The 25,811-nt window shown below is 50.5% G+C and overlaps 1 protein-coding gene across 8 annotated transcripts in view; it reads right to left on the bottom strand.

Moving 5' to 3' along the window:
- TDRD12 (tudor domain containing 12) overlaps nucleotides 1-25,811 on the bottom strand; it is a 3,486,095-nt gene that overhangs the window by 3,116,212 nt on the left and 344,072 nt on the right. For 7 of the 8 annotated variants that reach the window (XM_085639447.1, XM_085639446.1, XM_085639448.1 and 4 more), the window contains exon 5: nucleotides 22,199-22,318. The exons of the other annotated variant lie outside the window; for it this stretch is intronic. In XM_085639447.1, coding sequence (XP_085495573.1) covers nucleotides 22,199-22,318 — 120 coding nt within the window. The remainder of the gene's footprint in view (nucleotides 1-22,198; nucleotides 22,319-25,811) is intronic. 8 annotated transcript variants of the gene reach the window in all.

Raw genomic sequence — 25,811 nt, 5'->3', positions numbered from 1 at the left:
GCCACCCATTGCAGCTGCGCTGCCAGATAGTAGTGCTCAAGACACGGCATCCCTAGCCCGCCCTGGCCCACAGGAAGACAGTTTTGGCAGCGCGACCCTGTGGCGCGCCGTTCCCCATATGAAGTCACGGAGGGAGCGCGTGAAGGGCGTGAAGAAAGACACCGGTATGTATACCGGGAGGTTGGCAAAATAATACAGCAGCCGGGGCAGTACTACCATTTTAACTAGCGCTATTCGGCCGGTCACCGAAAGGGCAAGCGTGCTCCAGAACGCCATCTGGGCCCGGACCGCTGTCACAGCGCGCCCCAGGTTACCCTCCACCAAATCCGCCGGGCGGCGATATATCTGGACACCCAGATAGTGAAAGGTGTCCGGTTGCCATTGGACCCGCACTCCGCCAAGGTGGTAGTCTGGGTCTTGGACGTCGTCCCGGAAGGCGAACAGACAGGATTTAGCGGCGTTGACTCGGAGGCCTGAGAGCTGCTCAAAAGAGTGTAGGATGCAGTCCAGCCTCGCCGGGATAGTAGACACGTCCCTGACATAGACCAGTAGGTCGTCCGCGTAAAGGGACACCTGGTGAGTTGCATCCCCCAGCGGGATGCCATCCGCTAGCTCCCTGCGGAGCGTCGCCGCTAACGGTTCCATTGCAAGCGCAAACAAGAGGGGCGACAACGGACACCCCTGCCTGGTACCTCGGCCGATTTTGATGGGGTCCGAGACATATGGGCCAGTGCGCACGCGCACCATGGGTCCTTTGTACAGTAGAGCCGCTAGCTGAAGAAAGCCCAGCCCCAAACCGAAGTGCGATAGCGTCGACACCAGATATCCCCATTCCAGGCAATCAAAAGCTTTCTCCAGGTCCAAGACCAGGCAGCCCGCCCTGGGCCATTGTCGGGTGCTCTCCTCCATCACCCGAAAAAACCGCCGCAGATTAAGCGAAGTGCTGCGTTTGGGCACAAAGCCATTTTGATCGCTGTGCACCAGCGAGGGCACCACCGGCGCCAGTCTCTCTGCCAGTATCTTCGCCAATATTTTATAGTCTGTGTTGAGCAGGGCGAGCGGGCGATATGACCCCAGCTGAGTGGCGTCCCGGCCCGGTTTCAGCAGGGAAATCAAATAAGCTTCTTTCAACGATGCTGGCAATGTGCCCTCCTCTAGTGCTGTCAGGTAGAGGCTGTGAAGCCTCGGGATCAGGGACTCACGGCAGGTTTTGTAGTATTCTGCCGGAAGTCCGTCCGGCCCCGGCGCCTTCCCCGAAGCCAGAGAGGAGATAGCCTCCCCTATCTCATCAACTTTAGGGGGGCACTCCAGGGCCGCATGGTGTTCCTCCGGAACCCTTGGCAATCCCACCGCTTCTAAGAACTCATCCAGGTCGCTCGCACTCCTCCGCCCCGTTGACCGGTACAGAGAGGCGTAGTGTGCCGTGAACGCCTGATGGATTTCCCAGTGTGTGTGGACCAGTGCCCCATCAGGTCCAGCGATTGTACCTACTGGGATACGTGCAGTCTCCTGCCTAATGAGCCAGGCCAGGAGTCGTCCCGCCCTGTCCGACGTAGCATGTACCCAGGCTGAGTGGGCCGCATAGTTGAGGCAACGAAGCCGTTCAAGGAGGTCGGCATGGCGTGCCCGGAGATCCAGCAAGCGACTCGAGTCTGTCCCCCTCCCTCACCATGCAATTCGCACGAGAGGAGGCGGGCCTCCAAGGCGGCGAGAGCACGTGCCAACTGCTTTCAAATATTCCAGGTCGCACCCAGACAGTGCCCCCTAATATATACCTATGGGCATCCCATTCTATCAGCTCGCTATCTGTGGAGCCCTCGTTAAGATCAAAATACTGTTCGATCGCAGTGCCCAAGGAGGCACGGAATTCCGGGTCCTCCAGTGCTGCTGTCTGGAGGCGCCATCGAAGCCCCAATATGAGGGGATTGTGGTCTGAATGTGTCCGACCCATGTATTCCGCGCGGGTCACCCACGGAAGTACCGAAGGGGTGCCCACCACTCTGTCCAACCGGACATGGAGGCCGTGAACCGCCGAGTAGTACGAATAGACGCGCTCGTCCGGGTGGACATTCCGCCACAGGTCAGTGAAAGTCCAATGTGACAGCCAGGCGGTAAGGGTTCTGGTGTTCGACCCCAACTGCGTGCCCCGCCGGGGCGGGAACGACCGGTCTATGTGGATATCTAGCACAGAGTTAAAGTCTCCTCCCAAGAGCCAGGGGAGGCCAGCAAACGGCGCTAGTACCGACGACAGGGTGGCCAGGTAGGACGACTGCTCGACATTCGGCGCATAAAGGGACCCCAGCAGCACCTGCTGACCAACTATCCTTCTGTGTACTAAGGTGTACCTCCCACCAGGATCCACCAGCGCCTGCAGACAGACAAACGGGGTACCCGCCCTCACCCATATCAGCGTGCCTCTAGCGTGTGCCGAGCATGTAGTGCCATATACCTGCCCACTCCAGCGCGCGCGCAGCTTGCCCAACTCCCCAGCCGTCATGTTCGTCTCCTGCAGGAGTGCTATTGCCACTGCGTGTCACCGCATGAATGCGTAGACTGAGTATCTCCGCGCCGGCGTGTGCATGCCCCTAACATTCCATGTAATTACATTTGTTGCAGTCATGCGGAAGTCCTAAGGGTAAGTCTGTGGCGGGGGGTCTAAGGGCGGCCCTCCAGGGCGGGGAGCAGCGGGCCTTCACCTGACCATGTAGAGAGCTGCGACATAAACCCTTCAACACAACAACGCACAAACATAGTACCGTGTGCAAGAACAAGCCAAACTGGCCAACTGAACTGCCAGGGCGAAACCCTCTACGGGTATTCGTCCAAACCATGAAACAATGCTCACAAAGCGTAACTAAGCCAATTGTGGCTAGGGGGCAGGTTAGCGAGAATCCCTACGCGCGGGTGCACCTCCACAAAGGTGCCTGTGTACATGTGAAGCTAAGGGACCCCCAGGATCAAAGCGCGGCGCCTATCCGGGAGATGTAGAGTCCCCCCCCCTCCCACATCATGCAAGGGCGGAGGAGTCTCACCCCAGGTGGCTACCCCGCTGCAGTGGGGCAGGAGCCCGGCACCCACCCCAGCCCACCTGTCCCGTCAGCCCCCAGAGTTCCAGCAACAAGTCCTCTCCTGTCTGCCTCTCACCCCTCTGACCACCGCTCGGGCGGGAGCCGCAAGGTGTCAATCTGTTGGTTACAGGACCCATCTCCAAGGAGTACCCCTGGGGATGACCCCCGATGCCCTTCGTGTTCTCGTACTATATCACAAGATCTGCCGTTTGCGGGGTGACCAGCGGCAACAGCTGGTCTTCGGAGATCATGGTAGATGGGGAAGATGAGCCGCTGGTCAACACATCACCCCGGTCCTGGGCAGTCTCTCCACTCCCGCCGTCCGGTGATCCGAGGGTGGCCACCGCTGCCAGCGCATCCTGGCGTTCCAGCCTGCTCCTCTCCGGGCTGGGAGCCACCCCCAGGCCTCGTCCCCCCCGTGCGCCGCTGCCTCCTCCCTCTACGCTGGCGGGATCTTCTACCACGTTCCGTGGCGGCCTCCTGTCTCCGCGGTCGCCGGCCATCACTTCGCCCCGTGTCCTCCAGCCAGTCCCAGACCTCGGATGGCGTGTCAAAGAAGCGAGCACCATCTGTAGTGATCACCCGCAAGCGGGAGGGGAACAGGAGAGCATACGTTATTTCCAGCTCACGCAGGCGGCGCTTCACTGCCAGATAGTTGCTGCGGCGCTTCTGCACCAGAGCGGTGTAGTCCGGGAAAAAGTGTACCTGTCCGCCCCCAACAGTGATGTCGCCTATCCTCCTGGTCTCGCGGAGCACCAAATCTCTGTCCCGGTAGTTAAGGAGTTTGAACAGGAAGGGCCACGGTCGGGACCCCGGGCTGGGTCTCTGTGCGGGGACCCTGTGCACGCAATCCACCACAAATTGCGGAGAGAGCTTCTCAGATCCGATCAGGTTGCGCAGCCACTCCTCCACATATTGCTCCGGTTGCCTCCCCTCCTCGCCTTCCGGCAGGCCAACCACACGCACATTGTTGCGTCGAGCGCGCCCTTCTGCATCGTCCACGCGGTCCTCCAAAGTATGGACACGGTCGATGAGGTCCTGAAGGGCGGCTGTGTGTGGATACTACCGGCCTCACCTCCTGGAGAGTTTGCTCCTGCTGTGTCACCCTGTCCGCCAACTTGCGGTGGTCCGCGTGGAGCAGCGTGAAGTCAACCGTGACTTTATCAATGCGGGCTTCCAGCGATGACCTAGTCTGTTCAAGAGAGGAGCCGATCCGCTCCACCGCAGCCAGCACCGAATCCAGCTTAGCGGCCAACAGCTCAGTGCGCGGGGCCACGCCAGCTTCTCCAGGCATTGCGACGGGACCCGGCCCGGCCGTCGGCGTCCAGCCGTCTCTCTGGGCATTGCGCAGCCGGCCCATGACCAGTTGTTGTGCAGTGGGCATCCGCCCGCAGTCCGGTCGGCCAGCAGGCAGGAACGCCTCAGTCCCAGCAAGCCTCTCCGCCACCGAATTAGCCGCCGCAGCAGCAGGGCCCCACCACACTCACGGGTCCACCGCGCCGAAGGAGGAGGAAGCGGAACGGGGGGGGGGGGAAGGTAAAAGATGGCCCAGAGCGATAGGGGGGCTGGGCGACCCCGGAACAAGTGACGCACCCCTCAGCTCTCTCCGGGTGTGGGATCGCCGCGGCCCCCAGAGACCGCCCGCCAGGCTCCGTCGAGGTCTCCTTCCGATCCGCCTCTCCGCGTCCGGGTCTTCTCGCCTAGCGGCCCAGGCCCGGTCGGCACCACTCCACACCGCAAGGCGGGCCCCGGTCTCGGCCCAGCGAACTCTGTCGCAGTCGCAGCCCCACAGCGTGGGGAGCCGCAAAGTGACCTCAGGCCGCCGGTCTCACGCGAACGTCGAGTGCCCCGGTTCCTCCTCTGCAGGCTCCTCAGGGGGCCGGGTCTCTTGGGCTGTAGGCCCCACCGGGGTCGCGCCACACCCCTCGTCCGTCGTCTCCTCCCCGGGCCAGTAACTCAAGTGCCGCGTTCCTTCACTTGTCCCCTCCGGGCAATCGGGCACCAGCGGGCTCTGGACCACAGAGTCCTCCCAGTCTAGTCTCCGGGCGCGTCTCGCCCTAGCGCCGTCCAGCAAGAGGGCCGGCCGCCTCCAGTGTCCGTACCTTGGGCCTTGGCCAGCCAGCCGCCGATGCCCCCCCGCAGGCACTCACGGGGCGGGTCTCCGCTGAACGTGCGCTGTTCCTCCGAGGTCCGACCTCCTCTGTGGCTCCAGGCCGCCAAATCCGACGCTCCGCCAGTCGCGGCCCAGGGATCTTTCGTCAAGACGCGGGGCACAGTAGTGCGTGTGGCCGGTCGCGGAGCTCCAGCGCCTCCGCCCGCCGCCGGTCTCACCCCTCAGGCGGTCCCGAGCCGCCGCTCGATACCCTCGCTCGCCGCTCGGCCATGTTGCGGTGGGTGAAGGGGCTACCTCCGCCCTGGCTCCCGACGTCAGAAGGGGGTCCCTTACAGGAGATCTGCCAGGATTGGGGCACCAATGTGCCGGAGCTCTACAGGCTTGCGGCCATCACGGTCGCGCGACAAGCCACGCCCCCCCCTGAGGTGGCCCTCATGGCATAACTCCATCACTTTGCTTCTCAATTCCTTAGGGAGGATATGTATGCCCCCTCTCAACAAGAACTGGTCCTCAACCGACAACTCATTCTTCACTTACGATTATGGGACAGATCCCCTTTAAGATGCAATTTATCTAGCCAACCTTCCCCAATTTGTTATATCACAAAGCATAACATTTCATCATGACCTATGGCTGCCACCCACTCCTCTTGACAGACACACTAACTCTTTACTAAAGATTGCTGTGACTAAACAATCATCCCAGTCACTTAACACCCTCCTAACAAAGCAAAGGTGACCTACTTAAGTAATCTGCAATCCGAAAGCGCACTGTAAGTCGTAAATGTAGTCCATCAATTGCAAAGACAATCTAGAAATCCCAGGGGAAACATTACTCAAACCCTGTGACGCGAGAACCTTAGTGACTCAGTCTGCCCTGCCCCCACTGCCTCTCAGCACACCTTTTCTCGCCCAGCAACCCAACCAGTATCGTCAGGGGTGAGCAGAGGGGCAGTGTGATAGATATCTGTGGAGACATGCGGGTTGGGTGACTCCACTGGGAGGACAACGGGGTGAGTTATCGGTTAAGTGAAGTAAGGCAGCCGCAAATGGCGGGAGAATAAACAGCTCTAGAATCTCAAACTGCTCCAGTCACAAAATTCTGCGTAGTGTCACAACATCAAACACTCTAAAAGTGTAAGCTCGGACCATAGACTACTACAGCAATCTTTCGCTCACACAAATTATCACTAGGGGATAGATGGAGTCATGCCCTGAATATACACAGGACTTTATGGTCTTACTATGTGACCGTACGCTTATATGCATTCTTTTTGTTACTGGATAGCAAGCCTTTTTCACATTCTTACTATTGGTCCAGCAACATTAGAATCCTACTGATCACAACAATGAGTAATTTCCCCCTGGATCAGGCCGTCTGCCTAGTCAAAGTTACTACACGTGAGCCTTTACTACACTCCTTGCTGATTAGTGCACCATATGATGTGACAATCTGTGTGTTACACACCCCCTTCACTCAAGACCGTAGGCAGATTCAAGTTCCGCCATTGAGTGGCACCCTAATCCGTTGGGCAGCGGTCAAACTGTTGCAGGGAAGGGAAGCAGGGAGGCCTCACCTATCTACTTTGCCTGTGATTCTCTGAATGTCTGAAGATCATGAAGTAGACCATCACAGCAGGTGGCAATTGGGATCTTGGGCTGCCCCCTAACCACCTCCCTCCACAGTGCTAACACTTCAGCTTTGCCCCACTTGAGCACTGCTGCACTCCAATGGCTCAATGTCAGGAGGGTGTGCGCTTTCCAGTTCAAAGCTGTGGAATGCATGCTATGAGGAGAGCCAGGTCGTTCTGTTTCTGTTTATAGTGATTCAATATTATGTGCATTTTATGGCAAAATGGCAAGGTAATCTGTTTTATTAGTATTTGTGTACAGATACTTAATAGGTGTCTCCCAGTTCATACTTTACAGTTTTTCTTGTATGCTCATATACTTTGGTAGTGGGTATGTCACCCTAGTTTTTGAGCAATTGGAGGTATTTCATGGCATTTAGGTTAGTTGTGGCCCCTGCCATGGTGTTTATTGTGGGCAAGCGGTGCACAGTGTGTTTTAGGCGCACTCTTATATTGGTACAGATATTTATTAGTGTTTTGATTTTGTTAGCATATTTAGGTTGAGCCTTTTTAGGTCTCGCCTGACCCAGCGCATGCGCTGGTCTGGCGAGACTTTTTGAGAGGGCTCCAAAAAGTGCTACCAGGCCAGCCTAGAGCTACAGTGCATGTGCGCGGGCGCGCACGATGCGCTTGACGCGATTACTTTTACTTTCGCTGCCGCAGGGCCGCTTTGATGTTTGATCGCGAACGCGATCACTTTCGCGGCAGCTTGGCCTAGCCAATAGGTCTCGCTTTTGGGACCTTGTAAGTATTTAGTTATGCAACTGTTGCATGGCTAAACACTTATAAGGTCCCAAAGGCGAGACCTATTGGCTATGCCAATGCTTGTTAACATCGTGTTCTGATGATGGTCTTGCAAACCTGGTAGCCATAAGAGACCGAAACGTCGATGGTTCCTCCTCTAACATCACTGGCTGTATTTTAGGGCTCACCAGTCCATATTATAGTTGGAACAAAGGAATAACTCCTTTTTTTTTGGTAAACATTTTATTGACTTTTAATGGTACCATCTGGGCAGCGGCCAGACATTTACATGTTAAAGACAGGATAATGCCAAAGTACTAAGTGTATAAACAACATTGACTACAAATGTCTATATAACAACAAAACTTTGCGCAGACAGTTCCATTCCCCTTACAGTTTAAGCGCGTGGATGAGTACACGTGTAACTAACAGTGCGAATGCTGTGTACAGTGTAACATGGCCCAAGATGTTTGAGGGAACCTACTGATCAAGGGGTCTGGTAGGGAAGGGGGCGAAGATCGATACCACGAAATGTAGCCCATCAGGACCATATTTTCCTATGTTTCTGGGGGCAGCCGCACGCCTGAAACATCGCAATTTCTACACCCATGCATCTGTTCAGTTCTTTTAGCCATTTCCCTAACATAGGAGGGGAAGACCCTTTACACAACTGAGCAATATTGCACTTAGCAATAGTGAGGGCCAGGAACAGTAGATGTTGCTTATATAGGTTCCCCTCTATACCATCAGTAATGTGGAGTAAAAATAATCTAGGGCCATGTGGGAGATCCCAGGACAACACCTTTACTAGACAAGCCGAAACTTTACGCCAAAAGGGCTGTATAGCCATACAGCTCCAGACAGTGTGAATACATGTTACCTCCTCTTTTTCACAACATAAGCAATGAGGGGATGGGATAATCCCCAGCCTCCAAAGATGGAGTCGCATATAATAAACTCGATTAATGTATTTGAATTGGATGCGACAGTATCTAGAGGACACGGTCACACCTCGGGGGCTAGCTATAGCAAAGCCGTCACCGGTTCGATCTGGTATATTGTCTTGCCATGCCCCTCTAGTCTTGTGTAGTGTCGGGGTGGCATGAGTTGTCAACTTCTGATAAATCTGTCGGATTGTATGAGCTCCCAAATTTCCCATGAGGAGGCGGTCCTCGAGAGGGTGAAACTCTGGAAGGCTGTCCAAGGTGAGAAGCCTGGGGTGAGCGCATGATGCAATTGGAGTTATTTGTAAAATTGAGTTTATGTAGTTGGAATTCTTCCATTAACTGCTGAAAGCACTTCAAGGTAGTGCCCCTCATTACATCTCAAGTGTAGATATGCCCCCCAAGTCCCACTTGCGGAATGCCAGCAGAACAGCCACCTGGCGCAGGTGGGTGCCATGCCTGGGTCAAGCACCAGTGCCACCCCATCCGCCGGACAGTACATCTCCAAAGCCGAACCGTTGTTCTGCTTGCCGGTGGCATGAAATCTAGGCTCCGTGCACCGTACAGCGGCTGAAGGGAAACCCCCTCCTTCGCTGCACGCTCTAGTGCGAACGCCGGGTCCATTGGTGTATTCTACCACCATTCATTTAGAACCAATAAATTGGAAGCCACATAGTAAGAGTACACATCCGTCGCTGCGATGCCACCGCAGTAAGTCGATTGCATACAGGTCTGCAGATCCACTCGGACCTCCTCCCCGCCCCATAAAAATTTGTTATGTACGGCATTTATTTGCGCGAACCATGATCACGGTATGTGGTACGGGAATTTCTACAGGTGATACAGCACTCTGGGGAGGGAGACCATCTTATAAATCGCTGAACGCCCATATAGGGAGAGGGGAAGAGACTACCATATTGATGTCTCATCTCGGAGGCCAGTAAGAAGTGGATTAATGTTACGCGCCCATGAGGTCTTCGGGCAAGAAGACAACGATGCCCAAATATTGAAATCCCTCCGTCGCCTGCGTTAGTTGGGCCGCCCATGTACCTCTAGCCTGGTGGCCACACACTGGAAAAACAGATTTAGAGGGATTGGTATAGAGCCCGGTGGTCTGGCAAAAACCTCAGGATCTGCAGGATCCATGGTCCCGAGATCCATGGGTCGGTCATAAACAGCAGGACATCATCCACATAACGCAATGCGTTCAAGTTGCGACCGCAACCATTTAAATCCCCGCAGGACTGGATCTCGGCATACCCACACCGCCAACGGCTCTACCGCCAGGGCAAATAAAAGTGGCCATGACCGATGGGAAAGAGGGCTGAGTGATAACTCGCGATACATACTGAAGCATGTGGTTCCGTGTAGAGTAGGAGAGTGTATGCTAGAAAGCGCAGTCCAAAATTAACCGCCTCCAGGAGTTGAAATAGATATTCCCAACTGAGCGAATCAAACGCCTTATCGATATCGGTGCTGAAAATGTCTGCGGGGCGTCCTAGCTCTGGGGCTAGGGCCATGGCATTATGAACCTGGCGAATGTTGTGGCGAGTGCCTTGATGTGGCATGAAGCCTTATTGATATGGATGGATCACATCTTGGATACAGGTCCGCAGGCCATCAGCTAGAACCTTGCCCAAAAGTTTAGGCTTGAAATTAATTAAGGAGATATGGCGGTACGAGGATGGGTTTTCTGGTGGGCGGCCAGGCTTTAAGAAAAGGACAGTCTCGTCCTGTCCCCAGTCCGGTGGTAAAATTTGCTATTCAAGGGTATCCTGCAGTGCTGCTAGCAGATATGGACCCAGTGTATGCATATATGATCAAAGGAACTCCGTGGTAAACCCATTGGGACCAGGGACCTGCCCGGGCGCATCCCAGCTAGCGCCGTCGCTAATTCATCAACTCTAATGGGGGCATCAAGTTGACCTCAACTGATCAGTGAGTCACGGGGGGTATCACTAAGGAATTCCACAATGAGGGCCTCCGTGAGCTGCTCCCGCAGTGCGTATAGAGCAGAGAAGTAGCGTGCAAATTCTGCGGCCACCGCTTCTGGAGAATTATGTAGGACACCATCAGTCCCTCAAATAGACAGAACAGTGGCCAGAGAATGCTCAGCCTGGCATAGTCTGTGTGACATTTTACTTGACTTATTTCCCCCCCCACACTCCCCCCTTCCACTGATAAATCAGATGCCATCCATATCTCTTTCGCTTTCTCCACGAGATATCGATGTATCTGCTGTTGTGTGAGAAGTAACTGATGCTGGAGGGACTGGGATCCTGTATGTTTTGTGTCTCTAGGGATGAATGCTTGTCCTTCATCTCAGCACGTTGGGTGGAGAGTTTTACGTTTCTCACTTACACAGTAGCCGATGTTGACCCCCTGAATTGTGGGTTTAAGAGCTTCCCAGAGGGTTCCTTTGGAGGGGGCCGAGTCTGCGTTATGTCCAGGTACTCCTGGATAGCCACAGTAAGTGACTCTCAATCCGGGTTCCGAAGGTGCCATGGTCACATTCGTCACCTAAAGGGAGGCTTACGGACATGTTAAAGAAGTTTGACAGTGACCGTGGAGTGATCCGACCGCCCCATGGGGAGGTGGGAAACTTGGGAGAATATAATCTAGCCGGGACAGAGACCCATGGACCGCAGACATATGTGTAGCCTCTCTTAACAGGGTGATATTCACGTCATATGTCAGACCATCCCAGCGTGCTGGCTAATAAAGACAGTCTAAATACAGCTGTGGAAGGGACAGAATTAGACCTGCGTCTCCTATCCAGTGGCAACATGACATCATTCCAATCCCCTCCCAAAAGGGTTATCCCATCTGTGAGCTCAACCCATAGACGGGTGGTGTTGTCAACAAACGTGGGGGAGGGCGGGAATGCTACCAATGTTAATGTGTTCCCCGTGAATTGTGCCTAACAGAATATACCTGCCCGCTGGATCTAACCAATGCCTCGTATGGCTGAAGGGGAACCAGCGATGAATGAGGATAGCTGTCCCCCGAAATCCATGCATAAACCCAGCGTGGTATATCGTATGGTATCAAAACCTGGCCAAGCAAGGTGTCTTATTACCCAATAGATGAGTCTCCTGTAGGAGAGGAATGTCGGCTCCGTATCGCTTGGCCTGTCGAAGGATGGCCCACCCGCTTACTTTTGTTAAGCAGCCCCCTAACATTCCATGTTACCACAGTCAAGTCACCTAAGGGGGGGGGGGGGGGGGGGGGGGGGGGGGGGGGGGGAGAACACTCGCCTGAGAAGCCATTCGTTACATATAGACGCATCCCTAATATCAGGCGGAACGAGAAATGGATTGAACTAAACCTAATGTAAACCAAAAAATCCACCAACCCCCCCAAACTTCCTCCCCGGTAGTGCCATAAACAAGAAGCATCTGTTACAGTAGAGGTCATCCCTGGCCCCCAACAGGGGTGCCCAGGGTCTCCCCTCCAATGGTTCCCAACCATCCTCCTTAATCATCAACATGGGATACAAATGTCCGGGGCTGGACAGCCACATTGCGTATTGTCCTCGCCAAATCAGTACAGTATAGAACTGAGCAATTCAAAATGGCAGACAATCAGCAGGGACCAAACTAAGATATTTAGCCACTGGGGTAGTCAGGATGCCCGCTCAGGGCTGGAGGACCGACAGTGGAATCCAGATCTGTGCCTCCGCTTCGATTTTGTTCTTCTAAATCAATTCCGCCGTGAGCTCCTGGATGAGTCAGAGCCCAGTGGCGGCGGGGAGTGAGGCTTCAGGGGAGCTTGTTCATCAGTCCAGGCGAAAACAGCTTCAGGCGTGTCAAAAAAATGATACTTGGAGTTAAAGACCACATGTAACCTAGCGGGAGAGAGCAATGAATACTGGATATTAAGGTCTCACAGTCGTCGTTTTGCAGCCGTGAAGGATTGACGCTGTTGTTGCACAAGGCGGGTATCGTCTGGGAATATCATTATCGATCGGGAATCAGATGATTTTGTCTTTGAGCAATCTAGTGAATTGTAGAACCGCATCTCTGTCTGCATAATTAAGGAACTTCGCATTAAGAGGCCATGGGCTTTCCCCATGGGGAGGTCTCTTCATCAAAGCCCGATGGGCTCTCGCTACTAAAAAGCACATGGATAACATCATCCAGCAGGAGATCTTTAGGCCATTGGGTGAGGAAGCGGTTCATTGAGTTACCCTCGCAACCATCCGGGAAGCCCATGAAACGAAGGTTGTTGCGCCTATCGCGGCCTTCAGCATCTTCCACCCAGGATGCCAGTTCTTGCGATATCGCTGTTAGTTTATTAACGCGCTGCTGTAAAGTAGTCACTGCGTCTTCAATGGAAGACACACGTGCCTCCACCTTGGTAATGCGATCTACTGCCTTTCTCGGGTCCTGGTGAAGAAATGAGACCTCTGAACCCACCGCACTAATTTTAGCATCTAGTGCTTTACTGGCCTCTGTAATGGCCGCCAAGTGGGCCGCATTCTCGGGCACCAGCCAGCCTGTCGCCCCTCCTCCCATTGTTGTGGCATACTGGACTAGGGTGCTCTTCATGGAGCTTGCGCCGCCGGGTTTGGCTTTTGCCATAGTGGAGCTGTGAATTGGCCACTCCGAGGTACCAAGGAGGCCACAGCCAAGGGCTCAGTGAGGCGCGCAGGGATGGTCGCCAGAGGACGCGACAACACCAATCTGGGGGGCACCGCCGGCTGGTCCTCTCAGAAACTAGCTGCTCCCAAGCCACAATCCGCACTGGGACTAGCCCAGCCGCAGCCCGTAGCAACCAGCCAAGTAGGCCCCTCTACCGGGACCAGACTCGCTGTACCACCAGCCCGCGTTACGCCACGCACTGCTGCCCCTCGCCTAGGATGATCCCCCGGTTCAGGCAGTGCCTAGCGGATCCCCGTGTTCCACAGCACAGTCCAGACTCAACATCGACAATCACGGGGGACCAATATGGCCTTCAGTATGTACAGCAGGTTCCACAATGGGTGAAAGGCCGCCTCCTGCGCTCACCAAGCACTCATCAGGCCAGTTAGAACGTGATGACGTTTGGGTGTCAGAATTTCAGGCAGCAAGGCACTGAACCAGGCGGGATAACCGCACCACGTCTTCCACCAGGATCCGGCCTCTACGCCCCCCAGCCGTAAAGCTATATTGCTTACATACCGCAAATTAATAAACAACAAGCCTGACCCACTGGTGCGTTCCAACAGCTGTGGGAATCAGACCTTGGGTTTTTAGACGATGACTGGCAGGAAGCCCTCTCCTCAACCAAAGAAGTTGCAATTCCAATGAGACTATGACTGATTCAACTCAAGATCTTACACAGTCTACCTAGCAGCACATACACTGGTTAAGATGGGACGTCGGCCAGATCCTGGGTGCCTTAGAGGGTGCACATCTGAAGGTACATTTTTCCAATGGTTTGGGAGTGTCCATCCATTCAACCATCCTGGGTGAAAATCATTGCCAAACTTACGAGGGTAAGCAAGAAGATTACTCCCTCCCCGCAACTTTGTTAATTGAATGTGTGGGAGGCGACTTATTTGACTATCACTGAGCGCACATGGGCATCATTAGGGTTTGTTGCAGCCAAGAGGAATATTGCCCAGGTGTGGGGGACTGGGGATCTGCCTAAATACCAAAAATGGGCTAACAGACAATACGATGATCGCGGAGAAAGAGGTTTTTAAACACAGGGGCTGCTTCACGAAATGGGATCAGAAATGGGCTAAATGGAATGTATCACGTGGTGAACTATGTGTATCTCCATCAGTCAAACTGCACAGAGCAGAATTAGACATTGATCTCCCTCCTCCCTAATACTGCGGATGTTTTTCGTGAAGCATGGTCATGTGTCTTTTTGCCATTTGAATCGATTGCTATGTGGACTCGCGGTCATCCACTGTACTATCACAACTGTTTAATAAAAAGATTAAAAATAAAAACAAGAAAAAAAAAAAAACGATACACATTGCAGTAAACTACTTCTTAGGCGGAATTCTCGTGAACAGACCATAAGGATCCCACACCTATTTCGCCAGGAACATCAGACTTTGTTGGACCCCTCATCATAAAAGCTAGCACATTCAGCCTCCTTCGAGGCCTTAACTTTCAATTAGAAGGCTGCACAGACCCAAACTATACAGCCCTTGTAGAAAACCTTGCAAACAATACCGAACCCACCCACACTGCCGGACACTTAGACCAGATATTCTCCTCAATCAGCAATATCACCTTTAACAAGCAAGGAACTTTGACCTGGAAAGGCCACACCCTCATCAGTTTTAGCATACACATCCCATAGCACCACAGACCTACTACTGCCAAAAGCACCTGCTGCAGCTTGAAAAGCATCATAGGTAAGGCATCTGCTTCTAGCCCCTTTATGCACCAGCCTGAGCACATCAGCACATTGCCAAAAGCCATCAAGGACCTCAACAGCTGGATCACTGCATGCACTGACATCCTGGCTACCCTCAAGCACAACCTGTAGGAAAGTGGCATCGACTGCATAGTTGCCCCCAACTTTTTGCTGATGTTTTGACTGTTTTATGACACTAGCCAGGCTGTGGCCCTGCTATTCAGGACCCCAGCCTATCTGCTTCTTCTCTAAACTGATGTGAGTACCCTAGGTACCTTACAATTGGATACTGAGGACACCCTATAAGCCCCTTGTAGATGGTACCCTAGGTGCCCAGGGCATGGGTCCCTCAGAGGCCTACCAGGGGCTGCAGCACTGATTGTGCCACCCCTGGGACAGCCATACCAAATGACACCACCAGACCACTACTGTAGTCTGGATAAGGTGGTGCTTGCACCCCTTACAGGGATATAGGTATCCTGTATCCCACTTAATACAACACATATATCCTCATAGGTCACCCCTCAAGCAGGCCTTGCTAATCCTACAAGGCAGGGTGCTGAGATGTGTGAGGGGGGACCCCTACCTGAGTAGGGCCCCTCTGCAACCTTCGTAAAATCATTGCTGGGTTGTTTGTAGTGTAGCCATACCATATACCCTTAACCGCATTATAAGTATATCGCGATAGCGTGATAAATTGAGAATGGCTACGCAGAACCATATCGTGTTTGATGTCAAACATGTAGGAATCATACCCCCAATCCAGCCATGGGACTGAGGGCAGGATTCCCCCCTGCTAGAGGGGCGATATGGGAAAAGCGGCAGAATTTAGACACCAATTTAAAAGTGCACACGTAGTACAAAATGGATGCTACCCGCCACCCACACAACTCTGGCTGCCTGTTGCTGGGCAGAACTCCAGCCAAGGCAACTGGACAATAGGGATCCTGTTGCAGGGAGGTGTTCCCATCTCCCCAGACAGACTATGTGGATTGGAACTGGGCGGGTGCACCATAGGATGCCTTTCAGAGTTGCACGTAGGCTTCTCCAGTGCCTACATTCTGCATACACCACCTGGAACCGGTTCAGGGGCATCCGGCCTCCTGCCCTGGCGGGAAACACACAAAGGGGAGAGGGTGTAGCCACCCTTTCCCGCCTGACCTCTCATTGGTGGGCTCTGATCTGGACACTCCCCTAATCTTTGGATAAAGGTGAATACTGGGTCCCCAGAGCCTCAGATTATTCTTGAACTTCACAGACTTGAACTTCGACTTGCTGCCGCACAGCTACCTGAAGAAATCTCCCTTGGGGTAAAGGAGTTACCCCCCCCTGCTTGGCAGGCACCTGAAACACTGCAAGTGACCCGGTTGGAACCTCGCTGCTCCTTCGGACATAGACGACTCTTTCCTACCTTGAGGTGGGTTTCCAAGCATCCCAGAGGCCATTGAGTGTGCACAGCAAAGCTCAGCACCGTGGACCCCGTGGGTGCAGAGATCCCCAATACCCCAGGACACCGGCCACCTCTAGCACAGCACCCGACCCCGACGAGTGGGGAAGTTGTGCTTTGGCTCATTATTGAGCCAACCTCTCAGCATTATCTGTGCCAAAGATCGACGCCCTAGCCCGCTCCGGCGACCCGTGGGCGCATCTTTACACACGTCAAATTGCTGCCTCCCGCGGTCCCTTGCCCCTCGACTTGTGGGCCCTAGCGGAGGTCAATCTTCGATTCCAAGAGTTCCCCTGGTTGCTCCAGGCCTGCTCTTCTGTCTCCTCGCTGGAGACCTCGCTCAGACCTCGTGGATCTGCACCAGTAGCAGTTTTGTGTTTCTTGCGTGGGTTGCGGTTGCCAAGGCTTAGTGGATCTAATCAGGACACTAACACCGCAGCGACCCTCATCCTCCGTGGGACAGTCGCCCTCCAGAAGCTGGCCTTCCTTTACGCCTCCTGGACCACGTGGCTGACGATCCAAGCTACACCTCTTCCACCTGGAAGCACCAGACATTGAAGGGCTCCTTCCCTTGAGCCCCCTGGTCACTGTGCCGTGACCCAGACTCTGTCCCCTCTGCTTTCAGGTCCTTCTCTACAAGATCTAAATTTTCATTCTTCACGACGACGACGCTTCTTGCTAGCAGCAGTTCTTCACGTTTTGCCATTGAAAATCAGCCCGCGACCCGACAACAAAAACGACCTACGCACCCGGCTTCCCTGGGGCAGGTAACAGTGGTACCTCGGTACTCTCGTGGGTGTGGTCTCTTTAAAAGCTTAACTCTAAAGTATTGAACTTGAACTCCTGCTAGAAGTGTTTTTAAACTTGTAAAATTCAACCGCGACATTCTCCATAGGCTTTAATAGAGATCCCGACAGTAGCTTTAGCCACTGCACACGTCTCCCGTGGGTCCCCTTCCTCACTACCTTGGGTGGTTTCACAAGGGGGCCCGCGACCCTAAATGCCCTAGGCATTGTCTGTAGAACTGTCGTGGTTCTTATACCACTTTTTTGATATATGGTTTGGTCCCCCCCTGGGGCCCTGTGATTCCTGTGCTATTTATTGTAACTATCAATGCTTGTTTGAATTGTATCTTCGCTTCAAGCCTCATAAAGAGACTAGTGGGGTTATTCCTAGAATAAATACATCTATTTTATATATATACCTGTGTGGACTACTTTCATTTGGTTATTCAAGAGGTTATCTATGGTAAAACAATAAGCTTAATATTCCATCAAGACTTAGCCTGAAGGCTGCTCTCCACACCTACCACTAGGATAGCTTTCTTTAAAGGTTGTCTTTAACCTATCACCATAAGAGTCGAATTGGACTGGTACAAGGTGTCCCCTATAACTAGAGGACAGCATATGCCAGGCCAACTTCTCACACAACCCTACTGCAAGAACCAGACCACAGATTAAATGAGCCTGACGCAACACCACTGCAAACAAATAGAGCATTCTGGGAGGGAAAGATGACACCCCAGACACAAACATCTTCAAATCAGCCCTGAGATGCTACTGCCAGCAAAATACCGAACACCAAGCATGCAGCTCTTGCAGATAGCATGACTGCCAGCACAAACAGAAGTAAGGAATCTTTGCCGTCAAACACTTCACAGTGCCACTTGCAGCCTCCATCAAGACCTCCTACGAAAGACCTCTACAAGCTCTCAAATTTCTTCTTAAAAAAAAAAGAAATCTCCATATACAGCTGTTCAATCACAATTCAACTTCCCATTATGTCTGACGGATTGAGCCTGACCTCGTGGCACACTGACGCAACTAATGAAAGCGCTGCTACCATGAAAACCATTTACTTGGGAGCCCTATAAATCTTGCCCCACCACACCTTCACCAAAGGACTCCTATCGGCCCGCCAAGCACTAACATCCATACTCAACACCATCGACTAAAGCATATTTCCAAACATCTGGAAAAGTGCCACCATCATGCCCCTGCTCAAGAAACCACCTGCTGACACAGCCACGCTTTCCATCTACAAACCATTCCCCTCCTACCATACCCCGCAAATGTTTTAGAGAAGCTAATCAAACACATCACGTCTACCTCAGCAACCACCAGCTCCTGGACACCATGCAGTCCGGTTTCAGGCCCAATCACGGTACAGAAATGGCACAGACGCCTTTGAGGATATCTGCATGATCCTTGATGAAAGAGACACAGCAGCCATTCTCCATGACCTCTCTACAGAAATTGACACAATCACACACCCATCTTCATAAGGCACCGGCATGCATCAGAGAATCCTCCTCTCGAATTCCGCAAGAAGCTGAAGATATGGCTTATTAATTAACCAGCCTACAATAGGCAGGGTCAGGCACACAACTGCTCAGCAACAGGATACCCTGGTGTGTGATAGTGTGGTTTACAAACAGATGTGACATAACATACTTGTGGGTCTTTTCAAGTCCACTACTGCACTTTACACACCTGTTGCTGCACCATTCGTAAGATGGCCTAAAATAAACAGACCGATCACTCATCTCAAGTGACCACCACTTGATCCTGCGGAAGCAAGATAAAAATTAGAGGCAGCCTGAACACCATTCAGAACTATCTCCTTGGCCTTCCATCCTATCTAAAGGAAAAAACTTGATTGCAAGGAGGTAATTAGAATAACAAAACCAAAAACAATTCAACTTTTGGAAATCCCCAAAAAGAAACAAACATTGGTAAATGCATTAGATTTCGCTTATAAGATTAATAAGCTTTTTTTGTAAGTTGTAGCTTGCTGAGAAGTCATACAATACAATTTACAGAAAGTCTGTTAAAGTCATGACGTGTTTATTATGTACAAAAAGGCAATATATTGTGCTGTTACCAGTGGTATAGTGCAGGTAAGTAGTGAAGAAAATAATTGAATTATTTGATGTAATAGCAATGTGGGTTTGGAGGAGTTCTGAAAACTTTTGAGCCCAGTGCTGCACCATTAATATCATGACCCTATTGCCTGTAAGGTAACTGCACGTGACTCTTTAGTAGTAAACTATTGCAATATTTGGTGTTTAGAGGAGCTCTGACAACTTTTTGCCCCGGTATCTCTACACCTGCAGCACAAATGAAATCATGGCCCTAGTGCTTGCTTGATAAGTGCACTTGCGAATGCTTGTTTAGTAGCAACGTTTAGCAATATTCTGCATTTAGTGGGTGGTCCCTAGCTCTTTTGACCCCGGTGCAACAGCACCTGCTGCATCATTCAAATCAAGTCCCTTTAAATTGCAAGGTAACTGCAATTGTGACTGCCTGTTTAGAAGTCAAATATAGCAATATTATGTGTTTAGAGGACTTCCGAAGACTTTCGGCCCGGTGCTACTGCACCCGCTGCACCATTCAAATCATGATGCAAGGTAACAGCACTTGTGGCTGCCTGTTTAGTAGTAAAATATAGCATGGCTTTTGTACATTAACTTTATTTTTAACAAGCAGATGTTTATTACAACATTTAGAATTTGATAATAATGACAAAATAGATTAAGTTGAAAAAAATCAATCCAACAATGCCTACAAAGTGAGGTACTGAGGTATCAATAGGAAATGCCACAAACGTTCTAAGGCTAAAGAATCTGCTTAACACAACTAAATTAACAGATATGACTTTTTTTAGGGAAAGCAGGTACAGTAGCCGCATAAAACAAATTTGGTAAAAGATCTAAATGAAAAAGCTTCTAGATAAGTATGTAGATGGAAGGACTGTCACGATTCCCTGGCCGGGTGTTACGCTAGCTGTGATCGCGTATATCCGGCCAGGAACTACATTCCCCAGACTGCCCAGAGGGACGCGACGTGCGCACGTAGGGCAGAGCCGGGACCCAGACACGGGATACAAGGCGGCTGAGTCCCGGGCGGCGTTACCGATTATTCCTCTCCGTGGTTGTTCCAGTGCCAGTAAGGAGGTCGTCTCCGTGGTAGCGGTAAGAAGGTTCTGGAGAGTGATTCTCTCGGAACCGCCGTTTTCTAAGCCTTTGGTCCGGCAACGGACATTCCTTGTTCCAAGTTCTCCTCTGTTGGCTGTAACGGGCTATCCAGCCGTTACGTGCAGAGGGGATTCGTCGCCTGTAGAGGCGCGTGGGTTACCTTCTCCCTGTTGGAAAAAGGCCAACTCGAGGTCCTTTATTGCAGGGTGGGTGTGGTGCCCGCGAGTTATCTTCATTCTGTAAAACGCCTTGAGTGGTGAGCGTGCAGTGAGCAGTGCATTTTGTTTACTGGGAAGAGACAGGCAATTTCGTATAAACAAGTTGTTGGTGAGCGTGCAGTGTGCATTGCCTTTCGAACTTTGGGAAGTGCAGTACATACCAGAGCAACCGCTCAACGCAGTGAGTGTGGGTGTGTGAATAGACTTACGAATTGAGGAAGAAACACACCACCTTGAAAAAGAATTTACTTTCCGTCGACATCATCCTTAAGTTTAGTTTATAGAGAGAGTGAGAGTGTGGTTGGCAATCACACAACTGTTGTGGTCAGTGACGACGACCTCAGAGTTCCCTTATATTACAAAGCTCCAGGTGGGGCCATATACCTGCATAAGCGTGCTCCGATATTGTGCAGAAGTGTTTTCTTTTTTATTAATTTTCCTCAGGAATGAACAAGAAAACCTTGTAGAGAACACTGGCTTCCTGGGTCTGATTGCTACTGGTTAATCTCCTAACTTGCCACATTGGAGATTTCTGTGAAAGTGTTCCAGGCTGTCTTTTCTTTACAGGTAGGAACAGAGACGTAGAAGGATTGAGTGTAGTAGAAAGGGGGATTGGAAGTAGGAAGAAAGACTTTGCTGTTTGGGTGTTATATTGTTTCTTTCTTTCTCTACACAGGTCTCCCTCCCCGCAGTCCCCATCCTTTCCTTCCCCCGCTCAATTGCCCCAAGAGTCTGTGTATTCTACATGTGCCAGACTTGGGTAGATTCAGGGGTGGGCCCCCATAGAGCATCGACACAGCCCTGAGGTCTCGGATTTGGAAGGCACGACAAGGACATCCATATCCTGGAAACAGAGAAGCAGGGTGTAGGAAACTCTTATTTAGGAGGGAGTCAAACATGGCCTATCAGTAAACTGGGGTACAGAATAATTGGGTTGGGTGATGCATGAGGGTAAGAGGATCTTGTGATCCAGCATCATGCCATATAACAGTGTCTTCAAGATCTGCAACAAAGTTAACAAAGATGAACCATATTACCAACTGAACCGCTGTTTTGATAATATTGAAATGGCAAGGAAAGCAAATCTAGTTAACAGCAGTCTGCAAGTAAATGAACAGTTTCAAAAGATAGACTACATTAATCACCAACTACTGATTTTCAGCTAACCCTCGTCTACTCAACATCAGCTTCAATTGCATCTGTCCCAAAACATTTACACCTGAATTGCTATTGTGAAAAGTGTATTGCATACAATAGGGTATATATTTATGAATGACATTCATAAGGCCTCTCATTTCACACAAGTCCTACATCAGCACCTACTTTCAACAGTCACACCATCTAGGTGTACGCTGGCTCTAGGAGTATTATGAATTTCATCTTCTTTCCTCATATATACTTGTTTAAATTCTTAAGCTTCTACTCAAGGGACATACGGTTTACCGACTTCAATTAAGCAGCTAATCTTCAGGTGATGCTTCATCTGTTTAAATCCTGTAAGTAGACTGTCCTTTAGAACCTGTGATCAATGGGCTGCTGACACCGGTGTCATCATATTTTTGCTTATTAAACTAGTCAAGACTGAGGAGCAACAATATACTCTGACAAAATCATTCCCTTTTATAGGTACAATTCTTCTTTAATTCATCTTTAATTAGATACTCAATGGATATCAAAATTAAATGGTTATATTCTTACCCAAGTTCAGCTGTGTCCTTGGTTAAGTCAATATGAAGTGTCATTGGCTGTAGATGGTGGAGTTGAAATTGTTTTGCTCTGTATGGGAGCTGCCAACAGGACTCCACTGCTGCACGAATGCTGTGAAGTACAGAAAGTTTGTAGTTTGGCAACTAGTTATTTAAATGGCTTCAGAGTTACAAATTAAGATTGCACCTATAAACAACTTAGAAGATGAATTAACACCTAGCGTGCAGAGGACGGGACATTCACATCCTTTCTACAAATAATGTGAATATCTCATCCTCTTGGGATGGCTGAGGAAGCCTCCAGTGTTTGCACTGGAGGCTTCCTCCACTTCTTTCTACCGGTGCGGCCAAACGCAGACAAAGACATGAGGGGCACATCTGTAAAGGGTATCCCTTTGAAGTGAATCCCTCTATAGGAAATATTCTTAATCCGGGATCGTAACAGGGATGCTAAATCCCTTACCAGGCAACTAGATTTTTTTTTCATCCTTAGGAGGGTGGTGTTGAGGTAGTATGGAGGTTCAACCCTCCCCGAACAAGGACCAATAACACACCCGACCCCCAGCCCCCTCCGTGGGTTCAAAAAGTGGGGCGACCGATCTTCCTCAGGAATTCCCAAGATCAACCCCCAGAAAAGGAAAATGGCAGCCTCCATTTTGTGGTCTGGTGTTCTGCACTAGTCTTAAACATATCTCTTGGTCCTTATTTACAAGTTTAGGTTTTCAGTCTATAGTGGCAGGGGTGTGGAACTTAATAAAATATCTACTTGTCCATGCGGCTGGTTGCTTCATAAATGTACTTGTCCTATAACAAAATCCACTTGTCCCTTTGGTGCCATGTACTGGGGTGAAAAATTATGGCAGCAATCTCATTATATAAGAGCTCTGATAGAGTCTCTACGTTTTTTTGCCAGGGCTCATACCGTGTTTGAATACTTGCAGCCCCCTTATGTTGCCACGTTTCATTAGATCTACATATTGGGGCAGAAGTAGTCGTAAGAACTAGTTCCAGTGTTAGCATGCCCTTTTGAGTCTGTGCAAATCTACTAACTTGCAGCTTTTAAGGGTTTTCAACAAACCTTCTCTAACATTTTCCCATACTGAGAAATGTTGGAAATTTACACCAAACAATGGCAGGCAAAAATCTTCTTCCAGAGTTGGGGTACAAAGTGGTTGGAGGGAAAGTAAACTTGTAAACACTCAGATTCCCGCAGAGTACTATTTCTTGTCCTACTTCTGTAAATTATTGGGAATTCACGAAAGCCGAATAGCTGCACTTAATGCAAAGACCTATACCAAGGGGGGGGGGGCACTTTTGAGACAATCTTTAATAATTGGGATCCAAATTTGGTGAGGCGTTGACACGGACCTTTTGTGTTTAAAATTCCGTCTCTCTATGTATTGGCTGGCTTCACTGTAACAGCATTCTGCTCTTTCACAAGGAGCATATCGGCACACAAAGTTTTGTTCAGTGCCAGTAACTGTGGCAGTGTGTGCTTTTTGAGAGCAAAACACTATTTTTTGCTTTTGCCAATGTTTGTTATAATGGCGAGGGCCTGGCAGCTCCCACGCCAATAAGGTTTTACAAAAACCATGTCAAAACAAGTCACACATTGACAAAACTAAAGCTCACCACCAATTTCAAACCTACTAGCTTTGCCATAATCTTATTGAAACTGGTTACACTGATTTTCCATTATGAATACTTTTGGGAAATCCTAGTATGCATCAACACGTTACTAAATGATGCTGCAAAGAAATGGTACCTGAAATTTTACAGTGGTCTAGCAAATTGTGGTTTTTCATGCTTTCATTTTTTTTGAACATTTTATTTTGAAAGCAAAGACTCAATCTTGTTTTCAAGCTTCTGAAACATTTGCATCAAATCAGGCAACTCTGTAAGCATTATACATAGCATCATATTGCTAAACTTTTAAAACGTGTGTGCACATTTTTATAATGGAATCACTGTCAATAGTGCAGTCAGAGCTTACATTTACTTGAAGCGCTCACCCTAAGGCTTTCAATTATCGAACCATAAATACAAATTTGAACAAAATTACCAAATGGACAAAAATATTACCTTAACTGCAAACAGTGCCCTTCCCTGATCCATAATATGGTACTGCAAACTGGCAGCCAAAGGGTTTGTGCTGCAGGGGGTTAGGCCTACTTGGTCCACTGACAAAATACACATGCAAACGTGTTGCCCTTGACCCCAAACCATATGTCCCGGCCGTCAGGTTATAGGAATTCCACATACCTGAGTGGGTGCCAATACTTCTTCAGCAATAGCCCGACTCCTCTGCAGCTTGCTTGCTCACCCGATTCTGGGATGCGCCTGAAGTCTTGAGGTCAGACTTGAACAGATGTGTAGGCCTTGCTCAGGCCCCTCAGATATTGTGTTGTGTCACAGCATCAGGCACACTGTAGCCTTGGTTGCACAGCAGCTCTGGGCCACACTGAGATGCGGGCAGGTGCAGTGCTTGGGCCAGGGCCATGGCTTCATAATTAAGCCCTAGAGGCTCATAAGTAACAAACGTTTAACAACTCAGACACAGCAGCACAGATCACACTATACATCAGACCGTACACAGCAGCTCAGCTAGTGCTGCATTTCTTATTTACACAAGCACTCAGGCTATGCCACAGTCCCTCCAGGAAATGCACATGAGAGTTAGGGGCCTCCAGCTCCAGGGCGCAGACATTGCCCTCCACAGAACTGCTACACCAGGGTCAAAGAGCACTTCACTCCTTTAGGACAGACACTCCTCCTGCAGAGATGGCAGGCACCTTCCATTCAGTAGGTAGGCTGACTTCCAGGCACTTTAGCACAGATGATCCGCCTTTGAGGCAAGGAATGGCCTTAAGTGATTTCCTTTCATCTCTGGGAAGCTGCTGTCAGGCAAACACCAGCTCTAGTTGTATAGAAGTCCTCTGCAGTGCACTCACTCTTCCTTGGTCCTAGAGAACTTGGAACTGGAAGTGGGTTAGTAGGTTGCACTGTTATACTGTCGAACAGGAGATGTGATAGCACTATCAGAACCGATTTTGATTGGCTCTCCTTTCGAGTGTCCTTTTCAGACTGCTCTTCAAACAGCATTTAATAAAAGTGGCGCTCCCCACAGCAGGGTAGTCTCAAGCCTGGAGTACCCACAATACAGGCACAAAGGTGTGAGCTTTCTGCACCTGGCTGTCAGCTACACTGAACAGAGATGGGGAAAGAAAGGTTGGCCTCAACCTTTAACAGAGATCGCAGCCCTATTCTTCATTACCAAGGTTCTGCAGTAAGTTAACTAATTCTCCCTGCAAAAGGCTATTCACATTTCTAAAGTAGTCAGGTCTTCTCCTTCCCCACTTCAGTGTCTCGATCCTCTAGCTTCAATAATATCAGTAATACACTTACATTGTCTGGCAAAACAACTTCAACTCTATCTTGTGCACGAGGCCAGGCGATGGGTAACCAAAACAGAACCTTCAGGCATCCATTACTCTGGTTCACTTACACACTATACATGTACTAAGCAGGTGACAAACACACTTAAGATGTTAGCGCAAGGGTCTGGGTTAGCGCATAGAAGAAGAACTTTACACACTTGGGGCCAG

This window comes from Triturus cristatus, chromosome 12, assembly GCF_964204655.1.
Source record: "Triturus cristatus chromosome 12, aTriCri1.1, whole genome shotgun sequence".
NCBI classification, from domain to species: domain Eukaryota; kingdom Metazoa; phylum Chordata; class Amphibia; order Caudata; family Salamandridae; genus Triturus; species Triturus cristatus.
The sequence above is the reverse complement of the archived record's forward strand: the minus strand, read 5'-3'. Positions and strand labels throughout refer to the sequence as shown.